Raw genomic sequence first — 18179 nt, forward strand, 5'->3', positions numbered from 1 at the left:
ATTGACTTACCTGATTATAAATGAGTAACACTTTATGATTAATCAAAATACTTCTTTTGTATATGTGAAAAGTAGAAAAATATCACTGCTGGAAATTGCTTTATGGAGGCCCATGTAGTGAGGTTAACTGTAATAACAATAGCTATGAAATAAGATCATGAAAATATCATGAAGCACATTTTACACTCAATAAAGTTAGGTTATGAATCTTGTAACTTAGTATGACAATACCTAAAACAACGAGAGGTTTAGCGTGTTAATTTTTTGTTTTATAAACACTGCTGGGTTAGAATTTAATTATGTTACCCATCATTTATTTCTTTTAACCCAATGGTTGCCTAAATTAAATATGTTTCAAAGACCATATTAAAATGGTTGTGTGGCAAATTTACTGTGAAAATCATCACCAAGAAAAAGAAAAGTTTAAATTAGATGTTTCCAACTGAAAGCTGTTAAGTAATGCTAGCGTCATATGGTCTAAGACTCTGTTTCAATCATCATTATGAGATTATTCTTTGGCATTTTACCAGCTACCAGATAATTTTTACTGACTAAACTGTATGAGGTAGTAAATTGTGAAATTAGGTTTAAATGGGAATCATTTAAAAATCTTCAACATATATCAAAAATAATAAAACAATCAATTGGATTGTGGGTTTTTTTTTTTTTCTGTCTTTGCTGTAAGAAAACAAGAGGCATTATTGACAGAGGAAAACATTATTAAATTAACTATTGATTGGGGGCAGAAAATATCCCAAGTCCGTCATAGGAGTTGCTGTCACATCAACAACAACACTTTTTGAGCACACACTCTCTGCAGATGTGGGAAATGCATAGGTATTACATAAATGAATGATTTTTTTTAGGCTATGTTTCTTACAATAAAGGAGCTGATGGACCTCTAAAGGGAGCTGTAAGATGAAATAATGTAATTATAACATAATAATTATTTGCTATCCACATTTACTGACAATAGGAGGTATCTCTCTGGAGAGATCAAACTGTTGTAGGATCAGTGAAAGAATGGTGTAAGAATGGGACTCGTGGCCAATACATTTTTTTAATCTAACATTTATGTGTCTAATATTTTATAGTAAACGCACTCATCATTGAGAATCTTAATTACATTAAAAAAGCAAAACTGTTTTCCTATTGCTGACTCTGAATTAGCTTGCTGATCAAGGTAGGCATTTATATTTTAACACAGTTACTTTTGAGGTACATGTTGTAAAATAGATTGCTTTCCAAAGAAAATATGCTGGCTTCATACCATAATGAATAGCATGTTTACTTATTTTAATGGAAGAATCAGGGAAAATAGTTAATCAGGGAAAACATAAAAGGTCACTATTAGACACATACCTATTATTTCTGTAAGCACTCATTTTAAATATGTGTGTTATGCTGGCAGAAATCTAAGATGGTAACAGAGTGCCTATCAAATAACATCATTGTGAAATTGACATTACATGGTCAAGTAAGTTCACCCATAAACAAGGAGACAGGAAAGCCAGAGGTAAAAGTCAGATTTGTGTGATAGGCAATATATGCATACAATCCTGCTTAGCCCAGTTGACAAGACAAAAGAGAACAGATAAACAACGTATGCATATGTTATAAACATATTCATCTATAATCTTGTATGCATAGTTCTAAAAGTTAATTAAGACTAAAATTTCAGACAGCTTTGAAATGTGAATGCTGGACTAGGTACAATGAAAAGAAGAGCTGACTAAAGAGATTCTGTAGGTCTATTTTTTCGCTCTCTTTTCCATGAGGAGTAAGAGCTGCCAAGTGGTGAGCAAGTCAACTCATCAAATCAGGAACACTCCCATTGCGTGAGATGTATTTAAGGTCCATAACGAGAGACCCTGGATGAGGGGTAATTATTAAACACAAACAGCATCAACTCACCTGCACGATGCAAATGTAAATGAAACACTCTCAAAGAAATTATTAAAAAAATGTTTCTCTTCACTCCAATTCTGAGATAGCACTCAAGTTTAGAAAATGAATTTTAATATCATGACAGGTATGAGTCCTGGACTCTAAAGAGGAAGAATGTCAGATGGATCTTTCCACTGTAACCTAGTCATGGTAATAATTACAGTATCTAACAAAGAAAGGAAAAGATGACCCGGAACAAAACAACGGTGTATAAATTATAGTTTATTTTTGCAAAGGTGGATATTTTTAGAAATTCTGACATTAAAGTTCAAGCTTAGTCAATTTGGGTCCGTTGTATAATGATGTGGGGGAGTGATATAAAAGTGAAAAAATGTTCTTGCTAAGGTGATAATACAGTTGATAGTGAGACAGTCAAAACGTGTGTACTGGATAAAACCCATATTGATTAGGAGAAGTACTTAGAAACAACATGGGTTTTGATTTTCAAGTAAAGTTGGAAAGAGATGTAATCTGGTTCATCTCATAAAAACAGACCACCGATTAACATTTTTCTAATACCTCTGTACAAGCATTTTATTTGAGGGGATTTTCCTGAATTTAAGTTTTCCAGTAGACTTTTGTGAATTATTTTATTTCAGGACTTTTTTTTTCCAGGCCAGAGTGAGCTTTGTGGCAGTTTTCTTTCTTAATGCTTCCTAAAAAGACTCAAGCTCATTGTTTTTAGATGTCTCTTCATGTTTTCAAAATTATTGCAGTGACGGTTTTGGAGATAGGAGTTCTGAAAATACTGGCATGAGTGCTTAAATCATAATTTCTAAGTAGCTGCAGCTTCTGGCTGATATCCTTTGCCAGCTCCCTGAAAATATTATATTAACTATAGTAATTTATCTTTGTAGAAGAAGGCCACACCAAAGACACTAGTAAATTAAACTCCGAACACATTCAGATCCTAAAATAGAAGATCCATTATAATATCCAAGGTTTTTTTTTTTTTATCCTTGAAGTCCTAATTATTTCCCCCATAGTCCTTAAAGTTTTTGTACAGTGTTACATAGCCACACTGCTGTGGCACCTCATTTAGCTGGATATTTTTATTGAGACAGACAATGCTTCAATATTTTTACATTTTACCAGTCTGAAATGGTCCCTGGCTGTTTTCAGGAGCAAGAGCTGGCCCTGAGAGGTAGAGCAGGGCAGGAGCAAAAGCGGAGAGTTGGATAATGACAGCTCTTTCCAGAAGACATCCTCAGGAGAGCCAAATACGTAGAGGAAGCATGAAGACAGTTAATTACTTTGAGTTTCATTTGCATCTAGAATCACCCATGTGTCGAATGTTAAGGAGGCAAACATCTAGATGGTTTGCTGATGTTTTCTTTCTTTTTTATTCTGGCTAGTTTATGTCCTTTCCTTTGATGTCTTGTAGATATCTTTACAGACCATTCTCCTGGGCGGAGATAGCGAATTGCTTTAGATTTGGTCCCAACCTGCTCCTGTCTTTCCCTCCATCCTTTGTTAAGTTTTCTCAAACCTCCACATTTCTATACTTTTCCCTTGATCAAAGACAAGATGACCCCTGGACCCCCTATCCACCTCAAACAAGGCCAGTTCTCATCTGTAATACGTTCATAAATTTGAGGCACTTATGCGGTAGCTCTTTGGACATGGATTTTCCTCTACCACTTCATGGTGAAACCATATTGGTTGTAATCAGACAGGTCATGAAGGCAAAAGTCATGTAAGTTGACTTTTTAGACTTAAGACCTGCCTTTCCACTCAAGATAATTAGAATGAGCTGGGTGTATGCTTTGAGGTAACATTTTATATGTGTGTGTGTATTCTGATCATGGAAGGGAACACGGGTTTCATTCAAACTCCTGGCCTGCCCTTAACATGCTCTATAACTGGAATAAAGTTCTCAGAAACCCAAGACATTATTAATCTTGTCATTTACACAAGGTGATAAGTCCTTTCATTTTTAAACAGGCCCTTGACAGCTGGTATTTAGTGAGTAGAATAAGAGAAGTCTGCTGTTCACTTTGAATAAAAAGAAATGTGTCAATACGAGATTATCCAATGCCTGATGTATATTTTGAAGAAATAAGATATAGAAGAACGGGGGCCCCTCAGAGAACTCAAGGTCAGCAGTCACTTAAGGGATTCTGCCAGCTCTCTTGTGGTTAATGAAGGGCAGCAAGATTCTACAGTGTTTTCAGTTGGAACAGGCATTGTTCTCGTTTGTGCTGTACCTTATAAAGTTTTAACTGCTTCCAGGACGATCATGGCTGGATTGGCACACCCACTTTCCCTCTCTCCTTAGGTCCACGTCAAGGGTTCTATCAGACGGCTGTGACACTAGACCAGTGCTATTACTGCAAGCTTATTAGGGGCTCAATTATCAAGTTATTTTCTTTGGCTTTTTACTGAGAAAAAAATGTTTTCCTGAATTATTCAATTAATGTCATTTGTACAAAAAAAGCAGGGAAGACCAGCTATGTAAAAAGCAAAATGTAATTTGTTCGCCTCTTTCCACTTTTTAAAAATGTTTGCGTCAACTGTCAGGTAATTTGTTAATTTGCTCTTCCTTTACAAGGATTTCTGTCCACATTTTCTGTGACCTCTTTTGATGTTAAAATTATTATTGGCTTTGGGCATTTTCTTTGCTTTCCTTTTAAGTCAAATTCCACTTTTATACCAAAGTTATGCTCTGCTGTTTTAAGATGAATGCCAGCTGGCACTACCCAGAGACTGGCCTTGCGAACGGTGCCTACGCGGACTCGGGGTGGGGGGTGGGGATGTTGTCTGGCTGATAAGTTAACTTCCTTCACCCCAAGATGAAACTGTCTCAGACATAGTTTGCCATTTGATATTCACATGATAAAACAAACAGCACTGCCCTCCCTCCACCCAGAAAAAGTTTCCCTTGTGTAATGATACTCAGGACACAAGACAGCCATAACGTCACGCAGACTAGGAATTTTATGAAGATTAACAAATCACAGAAGTTCAATAAGTGGATGACCTGAAGTATTCTGTGCACATTTTGAGTCATTAGTGTTTGCATATATACGAAACCTTTCATTCAGGAGGATCTCAAAGCATCATATCGATAGGAGACTCTGCTCTTTCTGGAATGGTGCCAAAAAGATAGTCATCAGAATGCATTACAATCCATCAAGGAGGAAAACATGTTGGTCAGGGACACAAGAAAAGCCTCCAGCCTAGTAAAAAACCCAAAGATGATCTTTAGCTTCCTCATCATGTGATGATGGAACTCTTCCCAGTCATTCTGAAACCATGCAGAGTGACCAGTTTTCGTAGAATCAGATGAAATGCCACATTGAGGACAGGTGGCTAGTGGATATTTCTTGTGGAGTCTATAGAGTGATCCTTAAAGGTATTTAAGAAATTTACAAGACTTCCAGGCTGGATCACTGTAGGCTCCAGGTACAATAGCAGGTGGATCATTATCAATTGCTCTATTTATACAAACTGAAACCAACGGTCAGTTCTCTGTTATATGTCATTCCAATAAATTATACCTGGCTTTCTCTTCATGTTTTTAACAAAGAGATAAAAGTGGCAAGGGGAGCTTCTCCTCCAATAATATTTTTGTCCTGAAAATAATCAGTGTATACATATTTTGGGATATAGAAAGATAGTGCCTTATACTTCTCAATATCTTTTAGTCTTTAGACTGTCATCCTAACAAATATAGTATGCCACCTCTTTGGAGAAATTAAGGAAACTATAGATGGTTTGCATTGGTAGAATTTGGCCATGATAAAGGATCTATTCCATTGGACAAATATCTTTCCGATCTGTCATCAGTCTCTAGGTCTCCTGAAGACACTTCTCTTTATCTCTTACCAACATGGCCGAGAAAGTATGATAAGAGTCCTTCTTCTAGAGGCTAAAAACTTGACATCACTCCTGTCCTCCTGAACATTAAAGTTTCCCACATTGCTGTAGGTTGATTAGAGGTCCAGACTGTGTTTTCTAAAGCCGGCTCATTTGCACACATTGTCTTTGTGGACCTGATGTGACCTCTCTGCAGCACCAAGGCTGACAGATGTGCTCATATCTAATGTTGACTTTGTTCAGATACGCAAACTGTCACCTCCTCCCTCCCACCTACCTTCCAAATGTTAAAGTTCCATTCAGCTTTTCCTAGTCTTCTGACTGGTAAATTGCATGAAGCTATAGAAAATAAAACATTCAGGGTAAATTTTGGGAGCTGGAAAAGGAAGAAATCAACTGTCAACTTCAAAGTGAGAAGGACAGCACAGTACAGATTCTGCAGGGAGTATATTTCTCTATTATTTCAATTATTACAACTTCCTGAATAGGTTGAAGGTCATTCATAATTCACACTTGTGTCATTTTTAGACATGCCAAATGCAGTCTATTAAGCATAAATAAAACTTCAGTGCTTGACCAGGAAAAATAAACGGGGATTCATAACAATGAGCCCTTGTTCATCTTTTTAAAAGTAAATGATGTGTTTTCCTTTTTTCTTGTTTTCCCCCCGTGCACTGAATTTCTCTTCTGTCTCAATAGTACAAGCATAATACTTTAAATTGATCCAAGCATAGCAAACTAGACTGTAAGTCTGGTCTGACAGATTCTAGATTCTTCTATTTTATAGGATAATAAACAGGGACCCATATTATTACCATTTATAAATACAAATAGTAGCATTGTCTATTTGGTGGAGGATTAGGTTGAACACAGGCCTTGACAGTATAAAACAGAATTCGTCTAAAGTCTTTTATAGTCTATTAACTTTCCTAATGGAATGCCCATAAGCGTCCATACTCATTTTAGTGCTTGTGCTCCTGGACTGAAATAACAAAACAAGGTACATGTTTAGCAAAATATGATTAATTCCAATTCCAACTATAAATAATATATAATTCTATATAACATGTATTATATACAGTGTACTATGTGAACATGCTATATAATTACATATCACTTATATGATATATCATTTGAATTAAGCATATTCTGTTAAACATTTATTTATATTAATACATAAAATATGAGATTACAAATTTAAAATTTCCCCGAGGTGTATACTGTGCCATGTTTATACATCACATATAAAATATATGTGCTTGGGCACATATATGCTTATATATAACATTGTATGAAAATACATGTTTGGAAATCTAAAATTTGTTAAATCGAATCCAGTCATCATGGCCTTTTTTCCCTAGTTTAGTCTTCTGAATGTTAAGTGAATGGATATTCTTTTGGCATTTGGAACTTGTTTCAAGGTTTGATTGAAATACATTAAGTATAATAATAATGTTTAGAGTAATTCCTATATACATGTGTAGTATTACATTTATGCCTTAAATTGTGAATTTTACCACTAATAAAAGTGAACGGTTTGGGGCATTTCTAGTTTTATTTTCAAATACTTGAAAGGCTTAGCCTTAAAAAACATATTCAGAAATTTCACTACTGAGTTATTTTAGCAAATTAAAAAAATACAAAATGGTCTATTAAAATATTGACTATAAATATTTGTTCTTATAAATTGAGGTGTCCGGAGATCTAGATCTTTATCCAGACTTACAAAGATAGAAATATAGCTCTCTGGAAAAATAAAAAGAGCCCACAAAGATACTTGGAAATTTAAATTTTTTATATGATAAAATGAAAAAAAACACCTTAACTTTAAAACATGTCAAATGTATGGACAATTAGGTCATGGTCATAACATGTTGTATTTCTGGAATTTGGTATTAGCTACCAAAGAGAAAATTCTGGAGAAGTTAACACATTTAAAAAATATTTATCATGACTTTTAAAAGAATGGAATTTTTATATATTCCTATTTTCTTATACTCTTAGGCCCTGTTCCTCTTATTTTTCAACTAATCTTGTGAGGAACTGAGTTTTTTTCCCCTTTAATAAAGCATTCTGAGGGAAACACAACAAAATAATAAATCAACAACCCTTTTATATCAATTTGAACCTTTTCAAGCATTTGAAACTTTGGTGTCCCTCTTTATGTACTTGAATTGAATTCATTACAAAATCCCAGATCAGGACATTTTTATTTTGGATCCAGATAACTTTTTCCATAGAGCCCCCTGATGGGAGAAGAGATCTTTTCTTTTATGAAATTTAACAGAGTAATTGATTCCCTTCCATTTTTCTCCAACACAAAAAACAGAGAGGTTATATTGGTAGGATCTCTGCTTCTGGTATATAACTCAGTTGACATATAATTCATAGAACTGCAATAGAGCCGATATTTTGAGAATACACTGGGTTTAAAGACGTTACGGTTATATTTTTTAGGAACATGGCCAAGAATACTTAATATACAAACCTGTGGGGAAAAGCTGCATAAATCACTTCTGTTATGTATTGTATTTTTATTTGCTGAAAGACCTGTTATATAATATAAAAGTGTAGCTGTGATATCTTATTTCTGAGAGGCTTGATTCCTCCAAGATTCCGTTCCATCATTCCTCCCCGCAACTGTCTGGAGGCAGCAAATTGTCACCCTGTTTTTGTTTAAACCACTCCTTCATCCCTCAAAGGCCTGCCTGTGTATTATTATTGCTAGAACATACATTAACTTGAGATGTCAGCCGCTCTGGATTTGAGTATTCAAATTAGATCTGGGGGCCACTGTAATCATAGGTGGGAAAACAGAGTTTTGCCCAATCTAAGGTCCAAAGAGATGAGATATAAAGAGGATCGCAAATGGCAGCAACACCTTGAAAGAAAACACTAGAATTGTCAGGGTGTGGCAGATGGGACTTTGAGGCACATTCTTATTGCTGTGTGAGGAAGCGTGCCCAGAATCTGCCCTCATTACGTCTGGCGCTTGCCAGTTCTTTTCAAACCTCAGTTTCATGAGCACCATAAAAATTCACTTAAAATCGAAAAGAACACCCTGAAGTCAAAACCCACTCTGCTTTGCCTTGCCTTTCATGGCTTGGAATGTCACCTTTTACCTCCAGTAAATAAAGCCAACATCAACACTCTTCCGTGTCTTTTATTTTTTATGCACTCAATATTCTTCACATGACAATCTGGGCACTTAAAGGGAAATGACAGTCGTGATCTATGTCTCTGCAAAGAGAATTGTCTTCATAATATATAGTTACAATGTACCTATCATTTTCTTTTGTTTCTTGGACTGTTCGCATTGGATTGAGTAATTCTAAAATGGAATTAAAAGAGACATGATTAATAGTGGACTACAAAGGAATGATAATCTCACGATACTTTCTTAAAATGATCCGCCGTGTCTGTCTACCTACGCCGCCTTCCCCAACAGAGACAATTGCCCTGTTTTACGGTCTTGCAGGGTTTTGTCTCTTTAACCTCCCTATTTCCGAGAAGCCACCGAAAAGTTCTAATATGTCACAATTCAAATGTCAACATGTTGTTGGAAAGGAAGCTAATAAGTTAAACCTTTGAGAGATGCCAAAAAAAGAGGTGATTCAAACTGTTGAGAGAAGTCCATTGTTTTCTAAGGGGAAATAGAATGCCAGAATGAAATAGGGTACTTATAAGCATTTAACTGGAAGGTTGAGGGGGAAAAAAGCAAATGCACAATCAATTTTTTTTTTCAATCTGATAACTTTTTGAACAGAACTGTTCCTCTCCGTGTACTTCCAGAAACAGGAAAATGTGAGGGTTAGGGTTCATAAGATACAAACTGCAAATTCACTGGTTTTTGTAGAAATAGCACATAACACGGAATAATTTTCTTAAGATTTTGGAGTCTATCTGTGGGTGGATATAAAGAATCTTAGCTTATAGTCCAACATGTTCTAGCAACATTTTATGTTTGGCATTGTTTTCTGTAAACCAACTTCACCTGGTTAAATTACTGTTGAATGAAGGAGAATGATTTTATTTTGACAGGAAAGAAACTAAACAGAAAACAGTCCTCATTGAGTTATTTTTTGAATTTAGCACAATTTTGTACTGTGATGTTTTTATAGAAAAAAATCAACAATTGGACGTTAGAGCCACCTACTGGAATAAAGAGGCACATACTTACGTGTGGTGTCCTCTGCTTTTCAGAAGATAAACAAATAGATAAATACAATTAAAGTTATGCGCACCTTTATTGATCTCATAAGATATTAGTCTACTCAATTTTTCTCAATTTGAAATATCAAATATCACGTAAGAAACCAACACAGTTAAAGCAATGTCCTCTAAAAATATATGGTCATAGTTCTTAGTAATTTGTGTGATGTGTGTTTTCTCCCCATTGGATTGAGACTGAGCAGAATCAAATCCCTAGTTTACTTGCTGTCTTTGTTGCTTCTGTTGGTATTGTGTGTGAGTGTGTGTGTGTGTGTGTGTGTGTGTGTAGCTGTTACTGGTCTGATTTTCACCAGTCAGTTGTATAATCGCATTCTTTCTTCCACAACCTCTATCTGGTCATGGAATTGTTATGTAACAGATAATCTTGGAATAAAATTTAAAAACTAAGAACATTTTTGTGATGAAATGAATAAGCACCTTGAACATTTTCATGAGTAAGTGCTTTTTTATTGAGATATAATTGACATATAACATTATTTTAGTTTCAGGTGTATAGCGTAACAAATTAGATATTTGTATTTTTTTGTGAATTAAATGCTTTTATAAATGAAAAACCCTGAAGCCTGGAAAAGTCAGTTAGACAATGACTTGCCTAAAGTCACAGAGCTGGTAGAGGTCAGGGAGGAGGGAGTAGGTCTAGGAGATTATAGGTCCACACTTGCCCCACAGCTGATTAGTCAGTCATTAACAGATTTATTCAATTTTTTTCTCCTCAGAATTTTGCTAGAAAGCAGGGGAATAAGTACCACCCCCTACTACCCTGGCAAATGAATCAATTAAAGGCATACTGCCTGCTTTCAGAGAGTGGGAATCAGGAGCTGAGGCATGAGGTCAAGTCCTGGATCTGGGAGTACTGATGATTGGTGAGAGAGGGATTAAGTTTTTTCAAAACAAAATAATCTCCTTTGACGATGTGCTCCACAGACCGGTTCTTTATGTCATGTCCTTCCAGTGCATTCCCTTAAAAACACCTTGTAGAGAAGGTGCTGCTTTTGAGCACGTGCTGAGAAAGGCAGTTGTGCCCTGCCGCCCTTAGCGAGGCTACTGCTGGGCAATGCCGGACACACTCAGCTCTGGGAAGACGTGTGTGGTTCACTAGAGTGCGGCATTCGGAAAAGGGAAAGTTCTTTGCTAAACATGACACAGAGGGGCATGCGACACAGCAAGCCTTGCCTTAAGACAATTTGATTGGGGAAGTAGGATTTGGGAGAGATTTTCGAACTGGCATAAGGATCACAGCTTTCCATTGGACATCGGAAGGCTAACTTTCAGGACATGAAACAGGAAGTCACACTTCTTTTGACAAAAATAATATTATTTTTGTTACGCTCTGAAAAAATGACAGATAGTAGTGCATGGCTTGCCCTTTCTTAACATTCACTTCTTTCTCTCTTCCCACCCCCCCTTTTCTGGCATTTTGAAGATATTTTATAGAGTAGTCACGGACATCTCGCCAGGAGAGGAACTCCTGCTGTTCATGAAGAGTGAAGACTACCCCCATGAAACTATGGCACCGGATATCCACGGTGAGTGAGTGCTGTTCACACCACCATCCTCGTCGCCCTCGTTTGGTCCCTGTGACAGAGCATCCCCAGGGGTCCATCACAGTTGGCATTTGTCCATTTTCCTGGCTCTTCAATGTCGGTTTTGTGAGTGGCTCTTCTCTTGGCTTGTTGTCTGGCTAATATTACTGTGAAGTTCAAGTAAGCAGAGGTCTTCCCTCAAGTGGAGGCCAAAGGGATTTTGAATATTTCAACTGAGATATCACATGGTCAAACTTTTTTGTCAGTGCCTTAGACTCTGGTGAGAATCCTTTCACTGTACAGGTCATTTCAGGGAGCTCAGTTTGGGCTTTCATGAATCTAGCAGATGTCTCTTCCCATGTAATGTTCTGTTCCTGAAAACTGTGTCTACTTGTGTAAAATCCTAGCTGGGCTGACTCTACGGGAGAGGGCTGGGGGAAGGGGAAAAGTACCCACGAGGAAATTTTACAGCCAGAAAAATCTCTATTTGCCAGAGGCCTATTCTAAATCAAATGAAGGTGGTATCAAAAGAATTATACTTATTAGTTATGTATGTACAGGACAGATAAAGAGAAAATTCTACCCATATTGAAGTGTTACCATTGGGGTGAGAATTTAGTACTTTTTTCTTCCTCTTTCCTATGTCTTTCTCCTAATATAATATGATTTGGTTCAATATAATCGTGATGTCTTTAGAATGTTTTATAGTTGGAAGGACCACTGGAAGGGTTACTCACTCCAGCTTAGCTGACAGGTGGGGACAGAGCCGCTTCCCATCCCTTTGGCCTTCCGGATGGGAAAACTTCAGCCTTCCGTCTTGGCTGGCTCTTCACTTGAACAGTTTTTCCTTTGGCTGAGCTGCATTCTGCCTCTTTGTAGATTATAACAGTCATATTTTTGGGAACCTTCTGGAAATTGTTTTCGTCTTAGAAACCCAGTGTTCTCAACCAACCTGGTAGAGCTTCAGCCTGAATAGGGAGTCTTATCCAATGGAGTCTGAGACAGCTGAGGCATGAGGGCATAGGATACAAAACGTAATCTGAGTTTTCTCTAGTGCAAGGCAACTTTCAGTGGTCAATGTTAGACCTAAAAAGGTTTTCAAACAATTATTTTTTAGAAATATGAGTGATTAGCTTACTATTCTAAAAAGCCTAAGTATAAGTGACTATTCTTCTTTTAGGGCTACCGTTCACAGATTATCTGCCTTTACAAAACCCTTGGACCTGTCAGTTGCTTTTTGTTTTCATTGTGTCACATACACACACACACACACACACACACACACACACACACACTGTATGCCAGATATTATATGCTCTCCATTTATTATCTCATTTAGTCTTACACATGGATTAGTCCTGTAAGAGAGGAATCATTTCTATTATACAGATAGGGAAACTGAGGCTACCTAAAAGTAGGTAAATTGGCCAAGACCACATGACTAGAAAGGGGGAGAGTCAGCTTTTAAGCCGAGGTCTTGCCATCTGTAAAACCTAGGCCTTTCCCATCCATTCTGCTGGAGATTCTGTTTGTGTTCAGGCTGCTGGTGAGATCCTAAATGTAGATCTTAAATACTGTGAATAGCAGAACAGACTATAGGAAATGGTTCCATTACCTGGTTAATGTCATTGAGAAACCTGTCTTTAGAGCTGAGGTGATTTATTTTAGAATATCCCCTTCTTCCTTAACCCTCTATGGTCCAAAGTTGACACACTCTATTGAATCTCCATACTGCTTTCTTTACTGCTCTGGCCCCCTTGTTACTGGTTTAGTTGAAATGAAACCAGTATTGTATGTGGATGAGAGCAGTGGTGTCTCCTTTGACCTCTCCTTCACTTCTCACACCCCAGCTAGGGTTTCTGACTTCCAGTGGCTTTCAGTTCCCTTCTCAGTATGGAACCCCCCAAATCCCCTAGGGACCTGCTACCATCTCTGACTTCACTTCCTATTGGTCCCCTACATGCACCCTATCAACCTGCCCCATTTTACTACAGTTTTGCTTTTCCACCAGCTGCCACGCTTTTCCTGGCCTTTATCATCGGTCCACATTGTTCCCACTTCCTGGAACATCCTCCCTCATCCCTGGCTGGTGGTTGCTTATTACAAAGCCTTTTCTGAACCTCTCTCCTTCAGATTAGATGGATTAGACCTGTTCCTCTGGGCTCCTTTAGGCCCTATGCATGAATCTGCCATAAAATATATCACACTCTATTTGTTCACATGTGTATCCCCTTGAGTTTCTTATATAGTCATTCCCTAGCAAAATGCCCAGCATTTGTTGGTGACTAAAATATTCCCTCAAAAACATTCATTCTGTCAATGACAAACTGGCTATAGGTCCTCACTGTAGTTCTATAAAACAGGGATTATGCATCATGCTGCCCGGGGTGTCTTTTTAGCATTCTGAGTTGTTTTCAAGACTTCTGTGATTGTGTGTGTGTGTGATCTGTTCGTAGTGTGGCCTTATGAGCAAGCAAAAAGCTATTCAGATGGAGAGAATAGGAGCAATACCATCACTGCCTGACACCTTATAACCTTGTTATCTCCGGTTCCCACTATTACCATTTATTTATCTTACTGATTCAAAGGGCAAATTCATGATATGGTGGCTGTTTAACAAGGCCCTGCCAATTAGCGCTGACCCTAAGGTAACATAAATTCACCTAGAAGGCTACTAAAAACACCCCGTGTCCCTTTATGTGCTAATGATGAATGTAACGAAACATCCAAGCTCACTGATACTAATCAGGTGTAAGTATGACCCACATAGGGACTCTGTGTCCCATGTACCTTCCAGGTAACATGGCACAGTGAGAACTGTGTGAGACAGAGATGGGTTCAAATCCGAGCACAACCACTTGGCTTTGTAACCCCTGACTGGTTTCTGAACTTCTCTGAGCTTTGATAGCCTCATCCGAAGATGGAATAAAAATGCGACATATGATTTCTCATAATCAGGTTTTGAGAAATATCAAAAATCTCTAAACAGGGTTGAGGAACTAGATTATGCATAATAAGTGGTCATTATTACTCTTAATGTCGTGTGAATATGAAATCCTGGAAGGGTTTAAGCCATAAAGTTTTATCTGGTAAGAAGGTTATCTACTGTTGCCGCAGCCACCATGTTACTGTGCTAGGCTTTGTCCTGTAAATGTATTCTTATTAATTCATGTTAAAATTGAAGTGGTGGAAATAACAACTAAATGATTTCTGTTACGTCTTTCATAACTCAGTAGACACTGCTGGTTTGTGGACACTTCTGATCGCCCAGTCCTGGTAACATCTGAATTATTTTCACAGAAGAACGGCAATATCGCTGTGAAGACTGTGACCAGCTCTTTGAGACCAAGGCGGAACTAGCAGATCACCAGAAGTTCCCATGCAGCACCCCTCACTCAGCATTTTCAATGGTGGAAGAGGACTTCCAACAAAAGCTCGAAAGTGAGAATGATCTCCGAGAGATACACACAATCCAGGAGTGTAAGGAATGTGACCAAGTGTTCCCTGACTTGCAAAGGTTAGAAACGGCATGTTGCACTATGAGACATGTTTATTTACTCTGCAATAAAATGCAGTTATGCTGAATTGTCAGAATTTATGCAGATGGGAAATTTGGAACTGTGATGAACCTGACAAGTGTCCTAGTGACATGCTCATAAATCAGTTTTCCCTGGAAATCCTTTTCTGTAAAATGTTCACAAGCAAGTTGGAGTTAGTTATTTTGATGCTAGATGGAAAATAGTATGTTTATATTTATTTAAGCAGTATTATCGGCAACTGAAAGAAAGCGTAACCTTACAGCGCAAACTATGACTTAGAGGAAGAATCAAGAACACTGGAACGAGACTGATGCCAATTAAACTGACCCATGTGCCAAACAGTAAAGCTGGTTCCAGAAACACCCAGATGGTTAAAAAAAAAATTAAAAAGATTGGTCTGGTATATACTTAATGAAAGATCGATGACCTTTAGATAGATCAGTGTAACCCATGGATTTAATTTCAACTATCGAAGCTGCACATATATAAAAGAATAATAAAATCATGCCCAATGAAGAAAATTTTTTATTTCCCAAAAGGGAAAAAATAAACATGGTATAAATGAAATTATTCTTTAATACTTATTTTGAACAAAGTGAAAATCATGTATCAGCAATATAATAACTTTTTATAGGCTTTTGAACTTCATTCAAGAACTTTTTTTTACTTCTATTAAGGAAAATAGCAAACCTGGAGCCTACCCTTTGAGGACGACATCGATTATTATGCTACAAAATAGGTTTTCTGATCAGAGATACAGAACCAGCTATTAGGTTTTCTGTTTGTTTCTACCTAACGGTTTTTACCTTGGCCCACAAACAATTTTAACAATTGTATTCATTTCTTTGCTTTTAAATCCAGAAATGGTCCTTGGAATTTATAATAAGAACTTCAAATGAACATAACCCTGTATTTAAATGGCTATGGGAGTGTAGCAACTGGCCTTAAGGGTGTGAATTAATCATGGTTGACCTTGGACACTTCACCTATTTCAGTTTATCATGTTGTTTCCTTTCTTTCCTCAGTGTCTCCCTTTCTTCTCTCTGCTTTTTGCCTTCATTGATGGTCCTGCATCCTCTTCTCTGCCTAGACTTCTTACAGGGAAGGATTTCATACAGTAGTCATTGATTTTAATGGATACATAACTTAAAACAGCATCAAGGATAACCCATTCCTTGAGGAGACTGAGTCAAAAGAATAAATGTCTAGGCTTAAAAATTCAGGCCTGATTTAGCTTTTAGAGAGAAAACATTGTGGGGATAAATGTACCCTTTAAACTCATCTTTATCATTTAATGTGAATCCACATAGAGAATCAATCTGTTATAAATGTTTGGTAAAACTTAGATTTTTAATAAAAAAAGTCAGAGCATATCTCATAAATGTAATTGCGCCCAAATTAAAAAATAGAATGAAACTAATAAATACCTGTGGGTAAGGAAAGTATTTATTCCTGTAAAGCAGTATCTCTGATACCAGAGATATAGTATTATTTCCTTCAATTTTGCTATCAAAAATAACGGACAGCATTATACAACAAAAAATGGCAGATTCGACACTAAAATGTAATTCCTACCTCCCACTAGAAGTGTATGGTGACACCTAGGTAGAGAGAGATCCTTACGCTTACTAGCTCTGGGACTGAGGCTGAGTCAACTCTACTTAATGTTCCTTCAGTCAAGCATTCAGTAGGAAACAGTAAGGAAACCTACTTATCTGGTATTGGATGAACCCTAAGAACTTACTTTCTGGCAACTCAGCCAGATGGCTGTAGCATGTCACCATACAGCCTGAGGTCAACCGTGTGGTATTTTTGGTGATATAACTTAGTCATGTGCAGAACCTACCTTCCCTGAATATTATCCACTTTATTGAATCCTATATTGTTGCTTTATACTTTAAACGAATGAGAAATCCTTTTTTGACATGGTAATTGTTCCGTATCTTTTCTATCAAATGTTGAGAAGAAATACCTCCTGCCCCCCAAAAAGGGCAAGCAACAAAGGTTTATATGCAAAAATTGAAAAGAACCCGGAAGGCTAGGCAAAGCTCTGTAAAATAGGATGAAATTCTATGAAAAGTGGAGAAGCCTCAGTAACGGCTGACTGGATGGCTTCTGTGTTTGTGAAGGAAACACACATCAGTTTTATAAGAACCAGTTGCCTTTTGATTCTTTTTTATCACTGATTAACTGATAGCTTGTAATTCCTTGGGACAACATGAATTTTATGCTAGATTAGAAGAAAAAAGGAAAGGAGACTTCCCCCTACCCTGCTAGTTATTTTTCTCCCCGTGTGCCCTGTACTATTCTCTTGAAGCCGTATCATATCCTTGGAGTAAGGGCACATGAAAAAGACTCAGTGTACCGGCCTGTCTCTCCCATTAGATTTCCAAGTTTATGATGTGACGTACATATTGCAACACATGTCATCAAATGGCATGCTTTCCTGGGTTGCTGAGGATGACAGCGAGTATATGAATCTGTGCCATGATTTTGGAAGATGTCCCTGACTCAGTTCAATGTTAAGTGCAGCCGATGATATCTCTCTCTTAACTCTCTTAGTAACATTTCAACTTGTGTAACAGAGGATTGCATATCGCAGATAAAGGTAGGGCTGTTCTTGTGACTCCACACACCTGTACTCTCCTGGTACCTTTTGTTCACAGAGATATCACCATTTGTCCTCAAACAGAGTAGCATTACAAAGTTGACTGACTCATGGGGCAGGAAACGTAAGTTCATGTGCCAATATGAATAAAGATGTAGAGAGGAAGCTGTGGAAGAGAAAAAATATGGGAAAGACATTTCTAATTTATCAAGATATGAGAAAGGGCACTTCTTTTTGTCATGCACCATGCCGTGCACATAGTCTACCCAACTACCGGATACATTCTAGGTGCACAGGGGTCTCACTGATACTCAACTTGAGCATAATTATCTCACAGAAAAATAAAACATGGTAAAGAAAGCGTGGTTGCATGCTTGGTAGGTTTGTTTTTAAATAAATCTTTTTACTATGGGAAGTTTCAAAATATACAAAACTAGAGAGGATGGTGTCGTAAACCTCCATACGCTCAGTTTCAGTAATTATCAGACAAGGCCAGTCTTGTCTCAGCTA

The 18179-nt window shown here is 37.3% G+C and overlaps 1 protein-coding gene across 6 annotated transcripts in view; it reads left to right on the plus strand.

The window, feature by feature from the left end:
- The window catches only part of MECOM (MDS1 and EVI1 complex locus), a 550526-nt gene that overhangs the window by 492428 nt on the left and 39919 nt on the right, over positions 1-18179 (plus strand). For all 6 annotated transcript variants that reach the window (XM_029939932.1, XM_029939934.1, XM_029939937.1 and 3 more), the window contains 2 exons: positions 11423-11525; positions 14823-15039. In XM_029939932.1, the coding sequence (XP_029795792.1) occupies positions 11423-11525; positions 14823-15039 (320 nt within the window). The remainder of the gene's footprint in view (positions 1-11422; positions 11526-14822; positions 15040-18179) is intronic.

This window comes from Suricata suricatta, chromosome 5 (assembly GCF_006229205.1).
Source record: "Suricata suricatta isolate VVHF042 chromosome 5, meerkat_22Aug2017_6uvM2_HiC, whole genome shotgun sequence".
NCBI lineage: Eukaryota > Metazoa > Chordata > Mammalia > Carnivora > Herpestidae > Suricata > Suricata suricatta.